This window comes from Oncorhynchus keta, chromosome 36, assembly GCF_023373465.1.
Source record: "Oncorhynchus keta strain PuntledgeMale-10-30-2019 chromosome 36, Oket_V2, whole genome shotgun sequence".
NCBI classification, from domain to species: domain Eukaryota; kingdom Metazoa; phylum Chordata; class Actinopteri; order Salmoniformes; family Salmonidae; genus Oncorhynchus; species Oncorhynchus keta.
Genome location: NC_068456.1, coordinates 16,096,216 through 16,122,174, shown reverse-complemented (window position 1 = coordinate 16,122,174; position 25,959 = coordinate 16,096,216). Strand labels below are relative to the sequence as shown.

Here is a 25,959-nt window from a genome sequence, read left to right as displayed (position 1 = left end):
CTAGTGCTACTGTGGCTGCTCCTGGCCTTGAATTGGCTAATTCCACAGAGGAATACACATTTTACAGTAACACCAATCCCCATATGTGAAAAAGAAGCAGGCTGTCGATTTGTGTACAGTCAATCCATTCAGAATATTCAGTAGACAAGTTGAGAGCTAAACCTAACATTCCAAGATCATCTGCAGTTTACAGAAGACCAAGCCCTTTGGTTCCATATGTATTTTACTCATGCAGTTGATAAAAATGTTTGTTTTTTTACCCATGGGACAGTTATTCAATTGTTGTGACTCCCATCAGTGGGATTGTAATTTCGTATAATCTCTATGCAATTGGAACAGTTTGTATAATGTATGACTGACCATTTTCATTATTTGAGCTGGATCTTGGCCAATGCTGTGGGTTATTGTGTGTAATAATTTAATGTTTGCGGATCTATGAATATTCAATTCACTTGTGTGATGAATAATGTGACAGGGCTTGCCAATTTGTAACCGTTTGTATAATAATCAGTAGGAGAACAAAATAGCTAAAATCTGCCTTAGGGGTTACCAGGGTACTTTTGGCACATTAGTAATTGGCTATGGCCTGTAACAAAAACCTGCACAGCATGCTATTTCCACTTGGTCATGTGGTAAACCTAGGCCATAGTCCAAAATTCCCCATAAATCAAACCGAGATCTAGAAAAACAGTTGATTGGAAACAATGAGGCTTCTGATAATGGTCCATTTGACACAGCAATATTCTCCCTCGCCTGTCTGCCGTTTGTTTTTGTCTTTTTGCTCGATCATCATTGGCAGAGCTTTTGTAATGTCAGCCACAAAGGCTAACAAACTCTGGAAGGCCCTATGCGCGCGGCTTGCGTGGGATCAGGCCAGCAGGAGATTTGTGGGGGTCTATTTCGCAGCCGGCAGGGGCCGGGCAGCCTTTAGTCTAGCATGAGACAGCCAAGGGTGAGCACCCGAGTTTTCACACACTAAAGGTGCGAAGGGGAGAACGCACTCCGGGGATAACACCAACCGAGACAGCGGGAGAGCGACAACCACCACCATGCACCAGACCAGTTACACGCACGAGGTGCGCAAGGAGAAGTATGAGCGCTCCGATGTATTCGAGGAGCCCTACGGCCCTGACGCGTCGGCGGGCGCCTCGGCCATCCAGGGCTGGGAGAGCCTGCAGGAACTCAACAGCCGTTTCGCCCGCTACATCAACCGGGCACGCGTGCTGGAGCAGCGCAATGCCGTGTTCCGGAAGCAGCTAGAGACGCTGCAGCGGATGGAGGAGGCTAGCGGGCTCGAGGAGGCCTTTACCGAACAGATTGGCCTGAATCAGCAGCGCATCCGGGAGCTCTCCGCTGACCGTGCCAAGCTTGAGCGAGAGCTGAAGGACTCATGCCGCATGTTGGACGAGTTCACCAACAAGTAAGTGATGTCCGTGAGTTTGAAGGTGTGCGTGCTTGTGTTTGTGTGCGTGCGTCAGTAAGGGTAGTGTGTTTTTTAAACTGATGTGTGGGTCAGAGAGTAGGAAAGTGTGGATGGGCCACCGCCTGTGAGTAACCAGTGCAGAGGTGAGGTGCCCTTCTCTAGACCAGATGCGAAGTAAACTGTTTGTATGCTGGTGAAGGCTTAGTTTCCCAGATAATCTGACTGTGATACATTGTGATACATTGTCCACCTGTTGAAAGTCTGTCTTCAATAAAGGGGTTTATTGACATGGAAATGGCAGGTGCTGTGAGTTCAGTCATGGTAAGTGTCATGGATTTCTATCTTCTAACACCAAGACAGTACTAGGAAGAATACTGCACAAGTGGTTGTGTGTTGAAAAAAGATAACAAACATCCCTTTCAAGTGCTCTCAAGGGGAGTCAGGTTGATTAAGGAAAATGAAGAGTTAATAAAAACGAGAAAAAAAACGATGTTTTATTGTCACACAGATAGGTGTAGTGAAATGTGTTGTTTTACAGACATTGTAAAGTCAGAAAAGCCAGATAGAGAAACGTCGATCCTCTCAATGTGCTCAATAACACAAACTCGTGTAAATGACAGAGCAATACAAGGTAGGTCACACAAAAGTCTTGAATTTATGTTTTGTGATTATGTTTTTGTACTCCAAAGATACAGAAATGAATGTGAGTATCAAGAACAGCTGCGGGGTACACTGGAACAACTCAACAAGGTATGTGTGTGAGTCCTATGACAATTTCACCCGTTTCATTTAACGTAAAAAAAACTCAATTAAATCCAGACAAAAAATAATTTGATGGACATTCTCCATTGGGCTTGCTTTTTAGACCAGGACTAGGCCTAATCTGTTTGCAGGAAACCTCCTAAAATGTTAAACTGTAATACAACTGCTAAACTGTCCTGCTGCATTAACCATAAAACACAACTTGTGAGCAAAGTTTTCTGCATAAGCCCTGTGCATGAAAGCGGCTTTGCAATGTGGAACAACAAAAAGATCAAATATATTTTCTGTCTGGTTAATAATCTACAAGCTTTGTCCACAGTGGTAGAATCATAATTATATTGTGTAACTGCAATCCTGATAGGACTTTGGGGCTGAGAGACAAAGCATAAGAGGTCAGGACAATACAGTGAGCTCATGGAACTGAATTAAAATGTCTTATCACATCGCTGTCTTTCTGGGTTAGTGATATCAGAGGCTTTAGACATAATGGAGGAATGTACTAGTGAAGAAAAGGCTTTGTGTGGTGTTCAGATGAATAATAACCGCAGTGTAATACTGTTTGAGGCTTTATGAGGAGAGGATATCTACCTATCGACTTGCCTCTCTCTCTTCTCTTTTGCTCCTATCTTCTTCTCTTCTTTTATTTTCTCTTCCCTCTTTTCTTTTCCTCTCCTCTCCTCTTGTCCTTTTCTCTCCTATCCTCTACTCTCTCCTCTCCTCTCCTCTCCTCTCCTCTCCTCTCCTCTCCTCTCCTCTCCTCTCCTCTCCTCTCCTAGGAGGCTGACCATGCCCTGTTGGGGAACCTGGAGTTTCAGATCCAGTCCCAGTTCCTTCAGGACGACATCAACTCCACCAAAGACAGACACAGGAAGGTAAGAGATATACAACCTACACATCATCTGCAGTCTATTACAAACTCATTCTGCCTTTATATTGTACAATCATACAATTAGCCCTGGGGAAGTATTTTAGGTCAGTGGAGTGTACTAATCATTAAAAAAATACTTATTGGAAAGGAAACCGGAACAGTGTGCATAGCATATCGTCTTTCAACCTGCAGATGTAGGATCATAAATTGACCAGTCTCGCAACAGGAGTAACATAATCCTGTAGCAAGAGGATTTGATTATAAAAAATATTTGTTTTCATAGGCCACAGTAGGCTATTAGGTGTAGCCTTGCGCTGCATTTCTGTATACACTTGCATGTCGTACTGGAGACCAATACACTCCCTTCTGTATTTATTTAGACAGTGAAGCTACAACTTTTAATTTGACTCTATACTCCAGCATTTTGGATTTGAGATCACTTTATGTATCTTGTCCCCCCATTTGAAGGTGTCAAGTATTTGGACAAATTCACTTATAGTGTATTAAAGTAGTCAAAAGTGTAGTATTTGGTCCCATAATCCTAGCATGTAATGACTACATCAAGCTTGCGACTCTACAAACTTGTTGGGTGCATTTGCAGTTAGATTTGGTTGGATTTTGGATTATGTTGTGCCAAATATATATTAATGGTAAATAGTGTATTTTGTCATTTTGGACTCACTTTTATTGTAAATAAGAATAGAATATGTTTCTGAACACTTCTACATTCATGTGGATGCTAACATGATTTCAGATAATCATGAATGAATTGTGAATAATGATGAATGAGAAAGATACAGAGGTACAAAGATTATTCTGCCAAACTATGCTAGCCTCTCACCATTACCAATAACAGTGGAGATTAGCATTTTTGGGGGTTATGATATTTATCCTCTGTGACTTTATCACAAAGTAAAAATCCAAAATGCTGGTGTATAGAGCCAAATTAAACATTTTAGCCTCACTGTCAATATGTGACTAGTTTCAGGAAACTATGGCATTTTTCGCACATCACAACTTCACAGGAGAGCCTTCTGGAACATGTGAACTTTCATGTGCCTTAAAAACAAACGTGTCTGCTGTAAATACGAATAAAATATCTGTAAATACGAATAAAATTGTTAAATGACGAGCCTAGTTGGTTTAGCCACAGAAAAAGTCAACTGAGACAATGAGTGGGCTGGACATGCCGAGAGATGAGTTCGGATTGGTCTGTCGTGTAGCAGGCTTCTGTCTATAACATGAGCTGTTACATGAGCTGTCAGTATGTGTAGGTAATCCTTTCCAACCCAGTTTTTTTGAAAGATATCAAATAGTAGAACTGCAAAACTGTTGCTCTCCACTTTCTGGAGGGCCGAGTTTTGAAATCAGTGGAATTAGAGTATGATAGCTAAGGAGATGGAGGAAATGTCTGGTGTTTGATTGCAAATATGCAGACAGAGTCGAAAAGAGAACACACAGAAGGCTGTTGTATAAAACACCTGTTTCCGGATTACATCTTCAAAGTAAGACAGAGAGGGAGAAGCGTCCATCCATTTATAAGGGTAAGAGAGTCTAGCTAGCTACATTTATCTAACGTTAGTTGGCTAGCTTGCTCGCTAACCTTACATGCATGATCTGTGTAGTAATATTATTTGTTCCTCAGAGCCATTTGCATTGCTAGTTGTAGCCTAATGTTAGCTAGCTAACATTTAACCTGGTTGGTTAGCTACATGTCTAAACAACAGACTCCACTATGCAAGTAACCATTTCAATAGAATGTTCATGATGTCACTGTGACAACTGTCTATAGACATAGCTGGTAAATTCTCTCTGGCTATCTACTCTGATTTCAGTGAACTCTCGTCTGAGTGTAGCAGAGCACAGAATAATAATTGAAGAATTTACGAATGCTCAACATGCGTTGTGTCAGTAAATGTTGGCAAAAAAGCGTAATTAAATTGTTGCCAGCAGCACAGTTGCAGTCACCAACTCTCTGGATGACATAAAAGCAGCCTAACCAGCTCTGCTAGGGTGAGTAAAATGGTCAGAGTGAGCTGTTCTCTCATTTGTGTCTGGAAGTAGCTAACAAGCTAGCCAACGTTAGCCAGTTAACTTGGGTGCTTGACTGCCGTTGTTAGGTCAGAGTGCTCGGATCAACCCTACACCTTGGCCACAGCGTGTGATCAAAGAGCAAAACGCTCTGAATTTACAAACGGACAATCTGAGAACGCTCTGAGCTTATGAATGCCCAGAGCACACTCTGGCACTCCAGATTAAATTTACAAACCCATAGTATAAACCAGTCTTTACTTAAAATATTTTGTTGTTTAGTATTCACATGTGAATCCTTAAAGAGATGGGTGAGGCTAAAACTTAACAGGGTGTGAATGATGCTGAATGGGTATAGACAAAAAAGAGCTCTCCAGTAGGTGTACTAAAACATTCAAAGACCATTTTCTCAAATGTGAGGTTACAAGTTTATCAACTTTCAAAGCAGAATTACTTTCCCATTGTTCCTCAACTGTAGTGTATGATATACCATTTTCTATCTATGAGTCTCTGAGTCTCTACAATTTAAAATGTTGCTACATAAGACAGAATCGAGCCGGTCGGTCACATATATATGGAAAGGAGTGTATCTGTCTTGTGTTACTAAGCTATATAAAACAACGGTTGTCGATATGCATGTTACGAATTTTCAAAATGCATGATATTGTATGAATCCCAATTTTGTGGTGGCTAACGTTAGCTAGGTGGCCAACGTTAGCTAGGCTAGGGGTTAAGGTTAGGAGTTAGGTTAAAAGGTTAAGGTTAGGTGAGGGGTTAGCTAACATGCTAAGTAGCAAAACAGTACTAAGTAGTTGCAAATTTGCTAAAGTTGTCCGTGATGAAATTCAAACATGCAACCTTTGGGATGCTAGACGTTCGCCACCTCTGCACCCCGACCAACAACCGTACTTTTGTTTTTCCTTAAGTAACCTTCTGTCATATGTAACAATACCAAACGTAACATACTGTGTCATACTATTTTAAGTGTCCCGCGTTTACATGTACTATGTTATGTCTAGTCTATGAGACCAGGCTGGCATTTCAGGTAAACATTTTTACATTTGAATGTGGCAGTAGTAGGATGTACAGTAGTAGGATTTTTATTCTGTCTGCTGCTTTAGCTTTTGAGCGAGCAAGAGAGAAAGAGAACTGGAGGTTTTCAGTGAATTTAGGTAAATCACAAGGATTATTGGATTTTTCTGTGATCAAATTAAGATGTCACATCCGTAATGCTTTGTTTACATCCACCAGATGGACCATATAAATCCAATTAATAAATACTGAAACTAAATCAATGAGGAGTGAATTTAACAACCCACCTCAGTGCGTTGGTGTTTACCCTGCAAACACATTTTATTTGCTTAGGAAACATACTTAAGAGGCTATTAAATGTGTAATTGCACACATATTTACTCTTAAATTCTTAATCAGGTTAGGCCTGTACTGATGCAGGTCAGGCAGAACACCTCAGAGAGTCAAACAATTTAGACACATTTAAAGGCTGTAATGATGATGAGCCCAGTGGTCTACCAAACTCTTCACACCACTGCCTTCATTTACAGAGGCTACAGAGGCTGCTGGTATTGGCTAGGTCATTAACAGCCCCTTGTAAACAGACAGACAATATTACCACTGCCTCTTTAGCCACATACTGTACCACATTTTGCTAAACCTTTTTCTAATGGACGTACCTTGTTGAAGTAGGCTACAGATGTCGGATTTTAACTTGATCACTCGTTTTTCACAGATAATTTTCCTGATACATCAGGAAATTCAAATGAGCCTTGTGATTCTCTGAAAATTAGCAGTTCTCTTTCTCCATGCGGGAGAAGTCGAGTCATTGGGATCAGAACTTGCTTTCAAAATAAGATTCGCTCTCACTCACTCAAACGCTATGCAGCCGTACACATCAACAACCATTGTTTTATATAGCTTAATGACACAAGCTAGATATTGGTCTCCACTAGGCTACGACATAAAAATGTCGAAATTAAATTAAGGTTACGATTGAACTGTCAACATTTAGTTCAAGAGTGGCCTGGGGTGGTCTAGCTGTTAGGGCTGCTGCCTTTCATGCCCACATATAGGTCTACAGTGTCGGCGTGGGTTTGATTCCAGCCATTGCCCTTCTGGCACAAATAACTGGTCCTGTGTGGCTCAGCTGGTAGAGAATGGAGCTTGCAATGCCAATGGCTCAGACATGAGAGGAATGTGGCAGGGTCTACAGTCAATCACGGACTACAAAAAGAAAACCAGCCCCGTCGCGGACCTCGATGTCTTGGTCCCAGACAAACTAAACAACTTCTTCTGTCACTTTGAGGACAATACAGGCCACCGACACGGCCCGCCATCAAAACCTGCGGAATCTCCTTCGCCGCAGCCAACGTGAGTAAAACATGTTAACCCTCGCAAGGCTGCCGGCCCAGACTGCATCCCTAGCCGCGTCCTCAGAGCATGTGCAGACCAGCTGGCTGGTGTGTTTACGGACAAATTCAATCAATAACTATCCCAGTCTGCTGTTCCCACATGCTTCAAGAGTGCCACCGTTGTTCCTGTTCCCAAGAAAGCTAAGGTAACTGAGCTAAACGACTATCGCCACGTAGCACTCACTTCTGTCATCATGAAGTGCTTTGAGAGCTGAGTCAAGGATCATATCTCCTCCACCCTAACTAACACCCTCGACCCACTCCAATTTGCTTACCGTCGAAATAGGTCCACAGACGACACAATCACACTGCACACTGCCCTAACCCATGTGGACAAGAGGAATACCTATGTAAGAATGCTGTTAATTGACAACAGCTCAGCATTTAACACCATAGTACCCTCCAAACTCGTCATTAAGCTCAAGGCCCTGGGTCTCGACCCCGCCCAGTGCAACTAGGTCCTGGACTTTCTGACGGGCTGCCCCCCAGGTGGTGAGGGTAGGAAACAACATCTCCACTCAGCTGATTCTCAAAACTGGGGCCCCACAAGAATGTGCTCTCAGCCCTCTCCTGTACTCCCTGTTCAACCATGACTGCTTGGCCATGCACGCCTCCAACTCAATCATCAAGTTTGCAGATGACACTACAGTGGTAGGCTTGTTTACCAACAATGACGGGACGGCCTACAGGGAGGAGATGAGGGCCCTCGGAGTGTAGTGTCAGGAGAACAAACTCAACATCAACAAAACAAAGCAGATTATCGTGGACTTCAGGAAACAGCAGAGGGAGCACCCCCCTATCCACATCGGTGGGACAGCAGTGGGGAAGGTGGAAAGTTTTAAGTTCCTCAGCGTACACATCACGGACAAAATTAAATTGTCCACCCACACAGACAGCATGGTGAAGAAGGCGCAGCAGCGCCTCTTAAACCTCAGGAGGCTGAAGAAATTTGGCTTGTCACCAAAAACACTCACAAACCTTTACAGATGCACAATCGGGCAACTGGGCAACTGCTCCGCCCACAACTGCAAGGCTCTCCAGAGGGTAGTGAGGTCTGCACAACGCATTACCGGGGGGAAACTACCTGCCCTCCAAGACACCTTATATGTATGTACATATTTATATGTACATATTATTTATTTATATGTACATATTTTTATATGTACATATTCTTATTCATTCCTTTACACTTGTGTGTATAAGATAGTTGTTGTGAAATTGTTAGATTACTTGTTAGATATCACAGGTCGGAACTAGAAGCACAGGCATTTCGCTACACTTGCATTAACATCTGCTAACCATGTGTATGTGACCAATAAAATTTGATTTGGTTAAAGATTTAATTCTCACGGGGGAGCAGTATGAAAATGTACGCACTCACTATAAGTCGTCTGCTAAATTATGTAAATGTAAATCCCCCTGATTTACTAGAATTAGTTACAGATTTCAAATATGGTAGCTGGGAAGTAAGTTGCCTTGCACAAGCCTTAGCTTGGAACAGCTCATAGGAGCAGGAGCCTACCTCCTGTGTCTGTAGTGTGAGGCAGCTTGATGTAGTACACCCCCTGGACAGGGAACGCTAGTCTATCACAGGGTCTTACCCCCAATCTTCATTAGCTACTTAATCTGAGTGGTTCCATGTTTACAGTCTTTGGTATTACTTGGCCAGGGATTGAACTACCAACCATGGCCAGCCCTCTATCAGGCAGGATTAGGCGGCCACCAATGGCGGCAGATTGACGAGGGCGGCATTTTCTGAGCTAAACGGACCAAGACGCACCTCCAACAAGTACAAATAAAGCCTCCCGTAATTCTATCCAAAAACAATTTCAATTTCTCTCATCCTGTGGTATATGGGCTTTTTAGGTGAGTGCTGATGCAAACCTGTGATAGGCAGTTCCCACTTTGTCAAAGGCAGCGGCACAAATATTTTGCTTATCCATTCCCAGCACGCCTCTCCAGTGTGCTGTTCTAGAGACGTATCGCTGCGGCGCCCACCAACGTTCTGTCAAAAATATGATCTAACATACAGTACCAGTCAAAAGTTTGGATACCCCTACTCATTCCAGGGTTTTTCTTTAGTTTTACTATTTTCTACATTGTAGAAACTATGAAATAAGACATATGGAATCATTTAATAACAAAAAAGTGTTAAACAAATCAAAATATAATTTATATTTCAGATACAAGATACATACAATACACTATTCTAGTTTTGTAGGGGTGACTTTTTTTGGTCTCACCTAGGAGCGGCAGAATGGCAAGGACCGATCTTGCTCCTAACCTTTCGATATCAGTGCGGACCCTAACCACACAGACACTAAATTGGTTATGGATGTTGTGTACTCTACAGACCCTGGATTCAAAATACACAGTGCACACACATGTAATACTGAGGAAAATAAAGGCATGACATACAGGGTGGGTATATTTAATAAAGATAGGATTAGAGTACCTAGACGTTGTGTACTTTACTCTAATCCCAACCATATTAAATACACCCACCCTGTATGACAGTCCCCTTTATTTTTTATAGTCCAGGATCTAATATTGTATTGGGGAACGTCTTAAATGCAATGTTTGTGTTTTAAAGGCAAAGTTTATTTTTCATTTGATACAGCAGCAGGATGTATACAAGATCATTTCAAGTCAAATATAATGTTAACTCATCCCCTCTCCTCCTCTATTCCTCTCACCCCACCACCCTGTAGAACCTGGCAGAGATCCAGACCTATGTGAACATCCTGCACCAGATCAACCAAACAATATCCCTGGTGCCCAACGTGGCTGTGGGCATCTCTGAGGTAAGGTCACCAGGCATCTGTCTGTGTCCAGGGGAAACAGCTGAGTCAGACCAGGGGTGTCAGACCAGATAACAATAAAGCCCCAAGGGTCACCAGTGGAATCAGCTATGTGAGCTGAACTTTGTGTCTTTGAATGGAAAATGTGTTGTGATGTGTTCCAATGTGTTAATGTGCACTGACATTTCTGTGAAATAATATACTTCTGTTTATTATTATTATGACAGTTAATCCCAGCTCTGTGTGTCATGTTGTCCCTTTATAGAAAGTATGTTGATGCTGTCAGTCTGTAAGCTGTTTGCTTGTCTGTCTATGAAGTTGCAAGTAAAGCACTGTAATCTAATGTACACTGGGTGTACAAAACATGCTCTTTCCATGGCAGACTGACCAGGTGAATCTAGGTGAAAGCTATGATCCCGTATTGATGTCACTTGTTAAATCCACGTTAATCAGTGTAGATAAAGGAATGGAGACAGCTTAAAGATGTATTTTTAAGCCTAGAGACAATTGCAACTCAATATTAGGAAGTTCCTAATGTTTGGTATACTCAATGTACATGTTGAATGCCTGTCTAGTTGTTCAGTGTAACTGGCCTGTGGTCCCTTTGTGTGATCTCTATGTGTTATAACTGGCCTGTGATCCCTTTGTGTGATCTCTATGTGTTATAACAGGCCTGTGATCCCTTTGTGTGATCTCTATGTGTTATAACAGGCCTGTGATCCCTTTGTGTGACCTCTATGTGTTATAACAGGCCTGTGATCCCTTTGTGTGACCTCTATGTGTTATAACAGGCCTGTGGTCCCTTTGTGTGATCCTCTATGTGTTATAACTGGCCTGTGATCCCTTTGTGTGATCTCTATGTGTTATAACAGGCCTGTGGTCCCTTTGTGTGATCTCTATGTGTTATAACTGGCCTGTGGTCCCTTTGTGTGATCTCTATGTGTTATAACTGGCCTGTGATCCCTTTGTATGATCTCTATGTGTTATAACAGGCCTGTGATCCCTTTGTGTGATCTCTATGTGTTATAACTGGCCTGTGATCCCTTTGTGTGATCTCTATGTGTTATAACTGGCCTGTGATCCCTTTGTGTGATCTCTATGTGTTATAACTGGCCTGTGATCCCTTTGTGTGCTCTCTATGTGTTATAACTGGCCTGTGATCCCTTTGTGTGATCTCTATGTGGCCTGATCCCTTTGTGTGATCTCTATGTGTTATAACTGGCCTCCCTTTGTGATCCCTTTCCCTTTGTGTGATCTCTATGTGTTATAACTGGCCTGTGATCCCTTTGTGTGATCTCTATGTGTTATAACTGGCCTGTGATCCCTTTGTGTGATCTCTATGTGTTATAATAACTGGCCTGTGATCCCTTTGTGTGCTCTCTATGTGTTATAACAGGCCTGTGATCCCTTTGTGTGATCTCTATGTGTTATAACTGGCCTGTGATCCCTTTGTGTGATCTCTATGTGTTATAACTGGCCTGTGATCCCTTTGTGTGATCTCTATGTGTTATAACTGGCCTGTGATCCCTTTGTGTGCTCTCTATGTGTTATAACTGGCCTGTCTTGTCTCTGTGTGATCATTGTGTATTATAACTGTCTCTGTGTGAAGGAGCAGGAAAAGCAGCTGGCCCAGAGGAGAGTTCCAGCCCTGCAAAGCCAGCTGGAGGAGTACAAGAGCGCCCTCTGCCATCTCCAGGCACAGAAGCTGCATCTGCAGACCGAGGTAGGTTCCTGTCCATTACTATGATAACTTAGCGAACATCTCCTGCTCAAGTGTTTGAAGGTGTCACATTCCAAATCAACCCCTAGGCCCTACTCTCTATGCATATTAGTGAGGAAGGGAGATGAGGTAGCCACTTGAATTGAGGTAGACAGTTTACATGTACCCATGGAGGACAGTACATAAATTGGTTGTAGTTGCACAGGGGCGCCAGTAGGTGTCAGTCATCACCTTTAGATTAGTGAGTAAAGATGATACAAGCAACAGAGAAGCGGGGAAATACAGGTGTATCTCTTAGAAAAATACTAGTAAAAACTAAAAGACATAGAAGGACAAAAAAACAACTCTCAATGTCTACCTCAAACTGATGCATAAGTCCATGTTTATATTCTCCAAAAGTTGTGAATCTATTGAATCATTTCTTCAATGAGCATACCTTCATTTTAGTTGTTTGGTCCCTACCTCTGCTTTCTTCCCAAATTATGGTTTTCACTTTGTTCATTTTCTGTAGCCTGTACCTCATGACTGTTTGTGTTTCCTAGCAAAACATTTTCAAATGGCATTCTATAACTCAGACTGTTTTTAAATTTTGTGACTATAATTGCAAGAAATCTAAATATTTTAATGAAATAATTATCATATCTCTAAAAATTCTAAAGGCTCAATTTTCAATCGTATACAGGTTTGCCATGAAGGTTGAATATGTACGTGGGTTGAACACCTGTGTAGTACTACAGTTGTCACCGCAACATCCTCAGAGAGTACAGTAGTCATGATGTTCTGATTTATTATGTCTTTTTAAAGTCAGACAGCTGGCACGTTAGCATAGTTCGATGACCAAGCAGGAATGACAACTATCGCTTAAATAATAAAAATTAAGTTGAACCTTTCTATATGACATCTATTCTGTTTTTTATTTTATTTTTTAATAAGCAGTGTACAGTAGCATACCATATGATAAAATGTTTCCCACCTCTATATTGAAATGATAATCAGATTTCTTTCTCTCTCTCTCTCTCTCTCTCTCTCTCTCTCTCTCTCTGTCTGTCTGTCTGTCTGTCTGTCTGTCTGTCTGTCTGTCTGTCTGTCTGTCTGTCTGTCTGTCTGTCTGTCTGTCTGTCTGTCTGTCTGTCTGTCTGTCTGTCTGTCTGTCTGTCTGTCTGTGTCTGTCTGTCTCTCTCTCTCTGTCTCTCTCTCTCTCTCTCTCTCTCTCTCTCTGTGTCTCTCTCTCTCTCTCTCTCTCTCTCTCTCTCTCTCTCTCTCTCTCTCTCTCTCTCTCTCTCTCTCTCTCTCTCTCTCTCTCTCTCTCTCTCTCTCTCTCTCTCTCTCTCTCTCTCTCTCTCTGTGTCAGACCTCAGTGTTGGAGAATTCCATCAAGAGCACCCAGGAGAGCTATGACGATGAGATCCAGCTGTACAACGAGCAAATTGAGTCTCTGAGGAAGGACATTGAGGAGGCCGAGAGGTCCCTGGAGAAATACACCAACGAGTGCCGCCACCTGGCCATGTACCAGATCTCCCTGGAGAATGAGCTGGAGAGGTACAAGAGGATCATTGAGAATGAGGACAACAGGTAATTACTAACCACAACACACAGTGACCAGTGTCCTGCTACTGGATATTAGGAAGCACTTCAATGTGTTGACTCTGCAAAATCTTGTAGTAGAATATCAGCCACATGGTGGCAGTGTTGGATATTATATTTGTGTGTTTTCCACCTCAGATTTGTTCAATCATGGTTGAATATCTCTTCAGGAAGGTTATTTATTTTTAATGTAATATTTAATCCCCTTTAATATGGCCTAATCCTTCTTTTGTTTACTTTATCAATACATCTTTTCTTTACAGCCTCACAATACAAAAATGGGAAAGTAATTAGAAAAAGAACAAAGGAATTTTCCTCTTAGAATTACTAATATAATGTTTAGTACTAACACATACAAATACACTATCACATGCTGCTTCTGTGGTGTCCTAACTGATGTTTCTTCCTCATTCTCTTCCACAGGTTGAATTCAGCGATAATTGGGACTCCCATTACCTTGTTCACCACCAATTACCGGTTTACCCACACACCCACCGTGTCGAGCAGGGGCAGAGGTGAGGACATGCCACGTCTCATTCCACAGCTTCTTCACACTGATAGTTTCCATACATACAGAGCAGACACGTAAAAACCCATCGTCATCATAGGCTATAACCACACTAGCTAGAGCCCTAATGAAAACAGCCACATAGTGATGTGATTCCCACCCAGTTAAAACAACAAACAATGGATCCTCCTGAGGTCTATACATGGATAATGGTGATCGTGGTTAGGAGGATCCAGGTTCTGCAGGAGTCCTTTCCTCCTTCGATAATGTGTTTTGAATTTTTAAAGTGTGTTTTGTCTTATATAAAGGTTTCTATTCATGATCCAGGTTAGGATGATACAGGTCCCGCGGAAGTCCTTTCCCCCTTCAATAATATTTTTTAGAATTTGTGTTTTGTCTCATATAAGATGTTTATTTTGTTTATCTGCCAGACATCACCCAAGCCGTCCAGGACATCAGCAGTGTCAAGCCTCGCCAGAAGAACCTGGCCAAGAAGGTCATGAAGAAGAAGGAGATCAGTCCCAAAGACGTGATGGACAGTGGCCAGGACGAAAGAGTCGGTGGAGCTGAACACATGGAGGATGAGAAGCGAGGGATGGAGGAGGAGGAGGACGAGGTGAATAGGGAGAAGCAGAGTTCGCTGTACACGGGTGTGTCCCCCCAGGACGTCCCAGACGGAGCTCAGATCAGCAAGGCCTTCGACACGCTCTGTAACATCGTCAGAGACCGCATGAGGAAGTACAAGAAGCCAGAGCCAATTGCTGACTTCTATACTAAGGGGCGCTATGTGCTGGTGACGGGCGACGGCAGCTACCCCCACCCCCATTTCTACACCTCCAGCCCCTCCGCTGGACACGTCTTTGTCACGATCTGTGACGGCATGGTCTCCCCTAATGACCCCTTCAGCCCATACACCCCCTCCCCTGACCCCCCTCATCCACAGCCCATGCCACCCCCTTGCCCCTGTATTCCCACCCCACCTTCCGACGGAGAGGGTGGCAAGGGTGACGATAAGGGCGGAAAAGGTGGTGGGAAGGGGAAATCTAGGGATGTAGATCCTACTCCCCCCCCACAGCCCAATCCTGCCCCAGCTCCAGGCCCTGACCCCAAAGACCCCAAATGCCCCAGCAATCCCTCCGGACCCAAGGGGGGTAAAGATGACAGTCGCCGTAGGGGCCTTCCTCCCATACCCTCCCCCCGTGGCGCTAGCAGCATGCCCACTGACTCCATGAGCTACGAGAAGGTGGAGATGGTGGAGTCAGTGGAAAGGTTCTCCAACGACCGCAAGACCAAGGGCTATGAGGAGACGGCCATGGTGGTGGAGACCATGATTGAGAAGACCAGCAAGAAGAAGCACTGAGTCTGAGGAGATTGACCTCGACCAAAAGAGCTGGACAGACTCCTCACAAGTTCCACCTCACCTTATGCCAGCAAGAACAAACAATGAGACCAATATGAGACTCTGCTAAAGACATTCTAAAAACACTGTTCAACCGTGGATGAGACCAACTGCTATGAGCCAGTCCTCACATAGGAAACTGCTAAAGACTCCTTCCACATTCATGACACTGCTCCTCCATTTACTCACGCTCTCTGGCTTTGTGTTCAGCAAGAGTTAGCTGGTTCCATAATGCTGCTGTTGTTGTTTCTACCTACGCCAATACCTTATGCCTTTACTGTCTGAAAACTCAAAGTACCAGCATCTAAACAACAGAACAAGCCCTCTCGCCCCCCCCCCCAAAAAAAAAATAAAGTGAATAAAAACATGACTTTGATGTGTGAAAAAAAATGGATTACATGCTCCTGCCCTCATGGATGTTTGCCACCCTTCCAAATCAAACCTTAACCCAAACCTCCACCCAAGACTTAATTTGCTCAATTGAATGCCATTGACCTCCCTCGACACAGTCTTGCTGTGTATAAAACTGCTTTAATAATAAAAAATAATCACGTTTCACAAGCATAAAGCTCTCCTGTCTTTGTGTTTTAACGTTAAGACCGCTGTTATGACACACGGTTGCTTTACAAACAAACGCCCCGCCCCCAGTCCTTCTCATCATCTCATGTAGTTCCAAAAAAGATGAAAAGATTCATATTATATTATTTGAATAATAACAGCTGATGTTTCATATTTGTACTTTATATGTACTGTATGCAGTTTAAGCACTCTTTTACCTGCTTTCTAAAGATGATTGAAGGGTAGAGGCGATGGATGCCTCGTTTTTATCTGATCACCCTGTTTTACTTAGATACTAGAGTAATATGAATTGCACCAAAGTGAGGACACTACACTAAGTAAGCTAGTGCAGTGTTTAGTAAACATCGGGAGTCTCCCAGCCCAGAGTGAAAGGTGTTACCTTGAACTCTGCAGCTACTGAAGGAAAGACATGAATGTTTCATTGGGGTGATCTGGAGGAGCAGACAGCGACCTCTGAACTCTGCATAATCCACTCTCCCTTAGAGGGACAGACAAGAGAGAGAAAAAGAGAAGGAGAGAGAGCGTGTGTGTGTGCGTGTGACAGAGAGACAAAAGTAAGACAAAAAGGGGAGAGAAAGAGAAGCTAATAGTGTTTTATACGATATAGTCTCTTTACACAGTGTGTGATCTAAATGTCCCTGTGCTTTGTGCTCTCGAGTTCACAGATAAGGGCTTCCCGTTACCGCATAGGCTTCAGGTGACTGGCAATGACCATTGTAAGGCAAAATGACTTACCTTAAAAAGTGGAATTGGAATACAGAGGCACGTACGCAGGTTCTGACCTCTATCTCTCTGCTGGTCTTATTTCTCATCCTTATTCAAATGACAAAGAGACTGAAGACATGTCTGCTACCTGAATGTGCATTGCCGAGTGAGGCAAATCACTTTAACAAACAGCTGAATAGATTTATTATGGTATACTTTTTTAGGTGCACAGGCGTCAAAATTAATCACACGTTCCTTGTCTTGTTTATATAGAAACAGTTGCTTGTCACAAAAATATAAACAGAAAGAAGTATCACTGCTCTGATTGCAAGATATTCAACTTTAAGAATGACACAGAAAATCGTTTACAGTCACAAACTGTACAATAGTTGTTTTACCAGAGGTGGAGGGGCGGGGAAATGCAATAACACCATATAGTGGATATATTCTGTTTATATACATTTTAGTAAAGTGTAAAAAACATAGACAGAAAGCCAGATGGGATCTTTTAGTTTTCTCTATAGAACAGATTATTTGAAGGTTACATTTTTATCATAATCGGATTACAAGAAACATCTATCGAAAGTGGAGGGCTAATATAAACACAGAAAAACAAAAAGCAGAGAGAAGGAGAGAAAGTCAATGAGAAAGGAGGGAGGAGAGAAAGTGTGAGAGAGGGCAAGAGAGGGAGAGAAAGTTATTTGGTGAGAGAAAGGGAAAGTGAGAGAAAGATAAGAGAGAGGGGGAGTGAGAGAAAGATAGGAGAGATGAGAGAGGGGGAGTGAGAGAAAGAAATAGAGAGAGAGAGTGGCCCGGCATGCTGACCTGACCAGACGGTGTTTAGTTAGCTACGTCAGCTAGTTTTTACTCAGCAGGCTCTTCAGGCTCCTCTCCACCGCCTCGTCCAGCTCTTCCTCCAACTCCTCCTTTTTGGACATGGCTAATTTGGACTGGTAGTCACGCACTATCTGGTCTATGTAAGGAGCACTTTGTGTTCCGTGCAGCATGAGGGTCCACTCCTTCAGGACACCCCTCTGTGGCTCGTTTCCCTGGAAGCCCACCTCCAGGACCCAGGTCCCGCGGGGGTCCTCTCCCCAGGTTTGGGTAGTCATGAAGGGCCACTTGTCGAAGCCCACCTTGGCATCATCGTCCCGGGGCCGGCGGCTTAGCAGGATGGACTTGGTGCCCATGGGGGAGGTCATGTTGATGTTGAGGTCACCACGGCGACTGCCATTGACGGTGATCACGGCCTGAACATGCTCCAGGTAGCGGACAAAGTTGTCCTTCCCCTGGCAGGAGTCAGTGGAGATGGCCAGGATCAGCTTGTCACCCGACTGGATCTTACTGCAGGGAGAGAGGGTTGGAGGAGAAAGGAGAGAGAAAGATTAGGAAGGTGAAGGCAGAAGAAGAGTCAAGAGAGACCCAAAGGGAAATAAGAAAGTGCTAAAAGTAGGACAATGATAAGGGACGACAGAAAGAGAGATGGAAAGAGGGATTAACAAGACTCGTGAAAGGGAGACAGAAGACGAAAGTTCGGAATGGGAGGGTCATAGAATGAGAGAAACACAGGAAAATGGAGAAAGGAAAAACAGGACAGAAATCAATTAAAAGGAAGATGGAGGTAGCAAAAAAAGAGGCTAATATAAAGATGTATTAAGGAAGAGAGAGCAGAGAGAGAGAGAGAAATAGCAACATTATCAGTATTCTGGTCAGCTCCTTGAGAAAGCTGGTGTCCCTGTATCTAATTCAATCTGAGATTTAGCCTGGGGGTGCAGAGTATTTACCATAGCCCAGTCGGTCTAGTTCTGTCTACGCCTCCACCCTCAAATATCCTGCTATTACCTGACCTACTTAGCATGGACCCAGTAGACCCTGATACAGCACTGGTGGTGCCTCAAATCCTGATCCCGCACGGCAACACAACAATGACAGAAACAATGCTTTCTTTGCCATTCAATTATTAGAATAAACCGAAGCGTGCAGGCTTTTTGGTTAGACTTAGACTCATATCTTACCTTCCTGCGACCACTATCTTAGCTGCCAATCTTTATTACAGATTGAGATTCACTTGATACATCAAAATAAAGCATTTATACGTAATTTTGATGTAATTGTATGAACTTAAATACTATGGCTAGTACCTGAAATAACTCATGCATTTCAAAATGCTTTGAGGATGTTTGTCTCAAGGACACATCACTGTTTGTGTCCAAGAAAATACCATCGACAACACCATTACCCTTGCCCAGAGAGACTGGCTGGAAAATACACCTAATATTCTAGCCCTTTTTGAATAAGGAAGAACTGTTATGAAAATGTTAATGACTAGTGTTGAATATTGAATGGAGGAGAATGAGAAAGTGTGTAGCACAGTAGAACTCCATGGAGTCGCCCTGAGGCCAGCCACAGGCACTAGGACCACCCTAGAAAGAACAATACTATAACAGAGCCTGTCTCCTATTGCCTACCATGTAGTTCTAACAGATATTAATAAATGGATGGATAAACAATCTAGGTCCATTTCAGAAATCTACCAGTCATCTTCATGATATGTAATTCAGAATATTATGTCATGTCATGAAAGCTCATGCCATTTATTCTTAATATGCTATGTAATGTTTAGGATTAAAAAAGACTTGTGGTTTATTTTCCTTTCAAATATTGAACTTGCATCCTACTATTGAACTTGTATTTCAAAAGGAACATAGATTAAAACAAGAAAAGGACAGAATAACATTTACATAAACTAAATGTCACTCTATTCAACAGTTTTTTTCTCCATCTTGCCCAAAGCAACAGGCTCTACTACACAATCACGCCCACAGCATTTCACTGTTCACTCCAGGATTGCAAGGGCCTACAGTAGCTAGCAAACTAGCCAACGTTAGCTTGGGTGCTTGACTGCCGTTGTAAGGCCAGAACGCTCAAATCAACCCTATTCCTCGGCCCGAACATCCAGTGTGCGCTCCGAGAGCGAAACGGTCTGAATTTACAAACGGACAATCTGACAACACTGAATTTATGAGTGCGCCATATTTCTATTCCACCCTAAAGGAAACCCAGAGGGTTTTTCATTTTTCATGGAATAGAAACACCATAATATTAATCAAATTGAGTAAGTACCAGTCAAACATTTGGACACACCTACTCATTCCAGGATTTGTCTATATTTTTACTATTTTCTACAATGTAGAATAATAGTGAAGACATCACAACTATGAAATAACACCGGTCTCCCGCGTGCCCCGCATTCTGTAGTACAGACATGGCCTGCTCTCCCTTATGTAAGGAATTAGGCACTTTCCCATGTTTACCACAGTATGTATTGTAGACTGCACAGTAGCCTAATAAACAAATAAGCACATTTTGTTAATAAATAATGATAAACAAATACTCTTTCAAAATACAAATGTTGATTTAGTTATGGATCCATAACAAATTACTATGGGAATAAATATCACTGAATTGCAGAAATATTGGAACAAAGCTGTCTAATGAAGGAAAACAATTTAGAATTCTCCAATCCTGTAGCCTACTCCCGACCTTCACATTGTACAGCGCCATATTTTCCATTCCATCCTAATGGAAACCCTGAGGGTTTCATTTTTCGTTTTTCTCTGAATAGAAACACCATAATATTAATCAAATGAATTAAGCCAAATTTCTTAGAATCAATCCCATGTACTATGTTAGTACAACAAAAGGTTTTAAATTCTCTGGTAATGCCAATACGGAATACGTGCCACAGAATGCTGCGGCAGCACGCAAGTTCTGCCGCAGTATGACACAACTTTTAAAGGAGGAACCACTATAGCAACCCAAAGTCATATTGGACCACCTAAGAATTATATTATCTTCCTTCCTATTAAACTCATGGCAAAGAGCTGGTGCAGGGAGATTGCCTTGTCCAGATTGAGGGTCCCAAGCCAAAGCCTTAGGAGCAGGGATGTTCTGTTGCTATTCTCTGGTTCAGAGGCACACACAGGAACCCTGCTGACTCCTTGCTTTGTGGTGAGGCGGTGAGGGTGTTAAGGGCTCACTCGGGCAGGGGTGGACCACTGGGTAGCTAGAAAGATGGGGAAGCTGAGCTGAGGAGAGGACGATGGGGTAAAGTGGACCTAATGGCATTATTAGAGTCAGGGGCCAAATCTCTGGCCCATTACAGGTCTCGCAGATTAGCACAGCACACAAGAGAGAAGGACAGAGAGAGAGAGAGGGGGGGAGGTATGTTCTGGGAAGCACATTGGTTAGAATATTATCCTGAGCAGAGAGGTGTGCAGAAGTCTGATGGTGAGGTGGTTAAATTAGTGGTAATTTAATGGGACAATGGGATTCAGTACAATACACTGTCATGTCGTTTCATTGAAAACCAGATGTAGTCTGTTACGGCTCTGACCTACAGTTAACTTCTTTGGGACTGGGGGGCAGTATTGAGTAGCTTGGATAAAAAGGTGCCCAGAGTAAACTGCCTGCTACTCAGGCCCAAAAGCTAGAATATGCATATAATTAGGATTTGGATAGAAAACACTCTGAAGTTTCTAAACCTGTTTGAATGATGTCTGTGAGTATAACAGAACTCATATGGCAGGCAAAAACCTGAGAAAAATCCAACCCGGAAGTGGGAAATCTGAGGTTTGTAGTTTTTCAAGTCATTGCCGATTGAATACACAGTGTCTATGGGGTCATATTGCACTTCCTAATGCTTCCACTAGATGTCAACAGTCTTTAGAACCTTGTTTGAAGGAGGAGAGAATGAGGAGGAGAGAATGAGAGCTGTTTCAACCAGGTGTCTGGCAGAAGGCCATGAGCTGATCACGCACGTGCCCGTGAGAGGTAGCTGTGTTCCATTGCATTTCTAAAGACAAAGGTTGGAACATTATTGAAGATTTATGTTAAAAACATCCTAAAGATTGATTCTATACATCGTTTGACATGTTTCTATGAACTGTAATATAACGTTTTTGACATTTCGTCTGAACAAGTGATCACGCATTATGCATTTGGATTACTGCGCTACACGCGTGAACAAAAAGGAGGTATTTGGACATAAATTATGGACTTTATCAAACAAAACAAAAATTTATTGTGGAACTGGGATTCCTGGGAGTGCATTCCGATCAAGATCATCAAAGGTAAGTGAATATTTACAACGCTATTTCTGACTTTTCTGACACCTCTCCTTTGGAAAATGGCTGGATGTTTTTCTGTGACTAGCGCTGACCTAACATATCGCAAGGTGTGCTTTCGCGGTAAAGCCATTTTGAAATCTGACACAGCGGTTGTATTAAGGAGAAGTTTGTCTATATTTCCATGCATAACACTTATATCTTTTATCAATGTTTATTATGAGTATTTCTGTAATTTGATATGGCACTCTGCACTTTCACTGGATGTTTGTTTGAGACAATGCATTTCTGATCATAACACACCAAATTCAAATGAGGTTTTTGGACATAAAGATTAACTTTATAGAACAAAACACACATTTATTGTGTAACATGAAGTCCTGTGAGTGCCATCTGATGAAGATCATCAAAGGTTAGTGATTAATTTAATCGCTATTTCTGATTTTTGTGAGCCCTCTCCTTGGCTGGAAAATGGCTGTATGGTTTTCTGTGACTAGGTGCTGACCTAACATAATCATTTGGTGTACTTTTGCTGTAAAGCCTATTTGAAATCGGACACTGTGGCTGGATTTACAAGAAGTTTATGTTTAAAATGGTGTAAAATACTTGTATGTTTGAGCAATTTTAATTATGTTTTGAATTTGTCGCCCTGCAATTGCACTGGCTGTTGGTGAGGTGGGATGCTACCGTCCCACATATCCCAGAGAAGTTAATGAGTTTTAACAGTGAATTAGTTGAGAGCTTTTCTTGTTTTCTGATAATGTATGTGTAGATTCATACATGTTTCGTATTCCAATATACCTTTACAATAGAAATACAAATTAATTGAAAGTTCATGTTTAAGACCACTATGTAATATGTAGATGCTTTGATGTAACTGTATCCTGTAGATCCATAACCCAGAATACATTTCAGCCAGGTGGCCCAGCTGGGAAGTTAATGAGTCGAACTGTGAACCTCATTGGTGGCCTCTGTCCGCCACCAAAATGTCACCGGATCACATCATATCCTGAGACAGGAGGGATATTGCATTCTGCACTGATATGACATTATCTATCATTGAAAAGCAGAATGTGTGTATGTGTGTGTGTCTGTCTGTGCATGTGTGTGCACGAGTACATAATATGTGTTGCTCTGTGTGTGTCTGGGCTCATGAATGTGTGCAGAAATCAATTTGTCGCCAAAATGATTTTCCTGAACAGCAGGTGCAGCAATCTCATCAGATAATGTATGAGAATAATGACTCCCTATGGTCATAAACCCCACCACTAGTGCTTCCCACACCTCATCACAGCAACGTCACACTTCCTCACTTCCTCGTTGTCTCCATGCTGCTGTGCTGTTTGATGCGTCTTGGTTACCTGCAAACTTTTCGTTTTTTACATTTTTTATAAACGTTTAATCCAAACTCTGCATTTAACACATTTGCCAACTTTTCGTTTTTTCCTCGCTTCACTTTTTTCATTCAACTTTTTCACCCGAACACTTTAGTACCTGGATACCAACAATCAAACCAGGCAACCAAGAGCTCCAATCATATAACACTCTCTATAGAACTATTTCCAGCATGTGAATGTGACTACAGTTGTTGGCCAGGACATGCTGTAATTGTATGTGTTGTGTTCCCCACGACTATAGACACTGGGGACACGCCCAACACGGCTGTGAGAGGCTACACCAAACGCTACCACGCAGCTGGACCGGTGCGTAGCAAGGAACAGCCGGCGTCCTGCCACTGACAACCGACGTAGCATCACCTGGCCCCCTGCGCTTCTCTCTCGCTCTTCACATTCAACGAGAAACCCACAACAACATAGTTGTGCGAGGCACAATGAAGCGTTGGTACGAGACAGGTATTATAGCGAAGCCGGGAAATGTTTGTTCCCGTTTGATTGTTGCCGTTCAGCAGTGAAAACTCCTTTGAATCTGCTGGGGACTCACGTGCTATTAAGTGTATAATCTGAGACATGTTCGTAGTTCTCACGGGTAAAATGTATTGAACTTGATGCAGCTAAAGAAAGGATTATTACTCTTCATGAAAAAATAAAACATTTAACCAAGCACCTTGAACTGAATACGGATTCTATGAGACTATCGGCATCTTTAAATGCTTCCAATCAAAACATCCAAGAGGATCATAATGGGACCATCCTAGACTATGATCAATTTCCCACACTGCACCCCTCTACTAACTTGAACCAGAAAACGACTGCTCATTGTTCGACTCCAGGTGAGCGTAAATGGATGCGTGTCGAAACCAGAAAGAAGTAGAATAATCGTTCTCGGCGTGCCTGCCTTCTTACCCAGCATCCGGACTTAAGACTTTCAAATCGCTTAGAGCCCCTGTACCAGCTGTCTTCTGCCGTGGACTTAGATGCTCCATGGCTGTGGATGCCCCTCCAGCAACCTCTCCCTGTCCTAGTCAATCAATTGTCTGGGCACAGCCTGGTCCACCTTGGCCCCTCTCCGCTAGGTTGTGCTCTCTTGATGCCTTTGGCTGTTGTGGCCTGCACGCAGCTGGCGTCTCAGCAGCTCTCTTCTCAGGGGAGTTCTGTGACTCTGGCCTCGCAATCTGCTTCAAGACACGGTAGAGGCCGGATCATTCTGGCGATTGTGATAGGAGTTTAATTGTGAGGCATATATCCGTACCTGGGGCAAATACTTGGTGTATTCCTGGGTGAAAATTTCAGGATATCACCAGGTTGCTTCCCGAGACTGTGCGTCAGTTACCCAGGACTGATACTGTCAAGGTTCATGTGGGGTTGAATGACATTATGAAGGGCAGCTCAGAACAGCTGAAGATGGATTTAAAATAACTGATTGGGCTACTCCTTGACACCAACAAGATGATGCCGATAGAGATGGTAGCTTTGCTTCAAGTCCTTAGGAAACTGTGCAGCATTTTGTTTTTTGTATGTATTATTTCTTACATTGTTAGCCCATAAAAACTTAAGTGGTATTACATACAGCCGGGAATAATTATTGGATATCAGAGAGATGTCAACTTTGCCAGCACAACCAGTACTACAACCATGAATACGACTTTCCCAAAGCGGATCCTTTGCCTGCACCTCCCAGGGCATTTGAACTGATTCCAGAGGCCGACCCAAAACAATGCCGTCGAAGGAGGAGAGGGTGCAGAACGGTCCTCTAGTGAGGCTTCGGATGAGAGTACAACACCCACAGCTTCCGAGTATATTACACGCTAATGTCCAGTCCCTAGTTAACAAAGTCAACAAAATTAGGGCAAGAGTTGATATCCAAAGACATACCCAAGATTATAACATACTCTGTTTCACGGAGACATAGCTAGCTGGGAACATGCTGTCAGAGTCCGTTCAGCCAACGGGATTTTCAGTGCATCGCGCCAACAGGAACAAACATCTCTCTGGTAAGAAGAAGGGCGGGGGTGTATGTTTCATGATTAATGACTCATGGTGTAATTGTAATCAAGTCCTTTGTTCACCTGACCTAGAATTCCTCACAATCAATTGCTGACAGTATTATCTCCCAAGAGAACTCTCCTCGGTTATCGTCACAGTCGTGTATATCCCCCATCAGGCGGATGCCAAGACGGCCATCAAGTAACTTCACTGGACTTTATACAAACTGGAAACCATATATCCTAAGGCTGCATTTATTGTAGCTGGGGATTTTATTAACGAAACTAATATGAGAACAAGGCTACCTAAATTCTATCAGCATATTGATTGCAGTACATGAGCGAGTAACACACTCGACCACTGCTACTCTAAATTCCGCGATGCATAGAAGGCCCTTCCCTGCCCTCCTTTTGGCAAATCTGACCATGAATCCTTCTTGTTGCTCCCCTCCTATAGGCAGAAACTAAAACAGGAAGTGCCCGTACTTAGGTATATCCAATGCTGGTCTGACCATTCGGATTCCACCCTTCAAGATTGCTTTGATCACGTGGACTGGGATATGTTCCAGGTAGCCTCAGACAATAACATTGACATATACGCTGACTCTGTGAGCGAGTTTATAAGGAAGTGTATAGGAGGTGTTG

At 42.8% G+C, this 25,959-nt stretch overlaps 2 protein-coding genes across 3 annotated transcripts in view; one reads left to right on the top strand and one right to left on the bottom strand.

The window, feature by feature from the left end:
- The first annotated feature begins 790 nt into the window (after positions 1-790).
- On the top strand, positions 791-17,456 carry LOC118369711 (filensin-like). 2 transcript variants are annotated; one of them, XM_035754339.2, is made up of 8 exons: positions 791-1,420; positions 2,113-2,173; positions 2,962-3,057; positions 10,222-10,314; positions 11,927-12,034; positions 13,383-13,603; positions 14,039-14,130; positions 14,555-17,456. In XM_035754339.2, the coding sequence occupies exons 1-8, from the start codon at positions 1,050-1,052 to the stop codon at positions 15,481-15,483; spliced, it is 1,971 nt and encodes a 656-aa protein (XP_035610232.1). In that variant the 5' UTR covers positions 791-1,049; the 3' UTR covers positions 15,484-17,456. The 2 variants fall into 2 exon arrangements, with proteins under 2 accessions (XP_035610232.1, XP_035610231.1); XM_035754338.2 differs by having other exon boundaries at positions 805-1,420; positions 11,921-12,034.
- Positions 16,994-25,959, bottom strand: part of pcsk2 (proprotein convertase subtilisin/kexin type 2) — a 75,155-nt gene continuing 66,189 nt past the window's right edge. The window contains exon 12 of the mRNA XM_035754340.2: positions 16,994-18,150. Coding sequence (XP_035610233.2) covers positions 17,664-18,150 — 487 coding nt within the window. The 3' untranslated portion in view covers positions 16,994-17,663. The remainder of the gene's footprint in view (positions 18,151-25,959) is intronic.

Excerpts from the sequence above, each read along its gene's own strand:
- LOC118369711 (XM_035754338.2), top strand. The coding sequence starts at position 1,050 with ATGCACCAGACCAGTTACACGCACGAGGTGCGCAAGGAGAAGTATGAG. Across the intron at positions 10,315-11,920 it reads TGGCTGTGGGCATCTCTGAG|GAGCAGGAAAAGCAGCTGGC; the intron begins GTAAGGTCACCA and ends CTCTGTGTGAAG. Across the intron at positions 14,131-14,554 it reads CGTGTCGAGCAGGGGCAGAG|ACATCACCCAAGCCGTCCAG; the intron begins GTGAGGACATGC and ends TTTATCTGCCAG.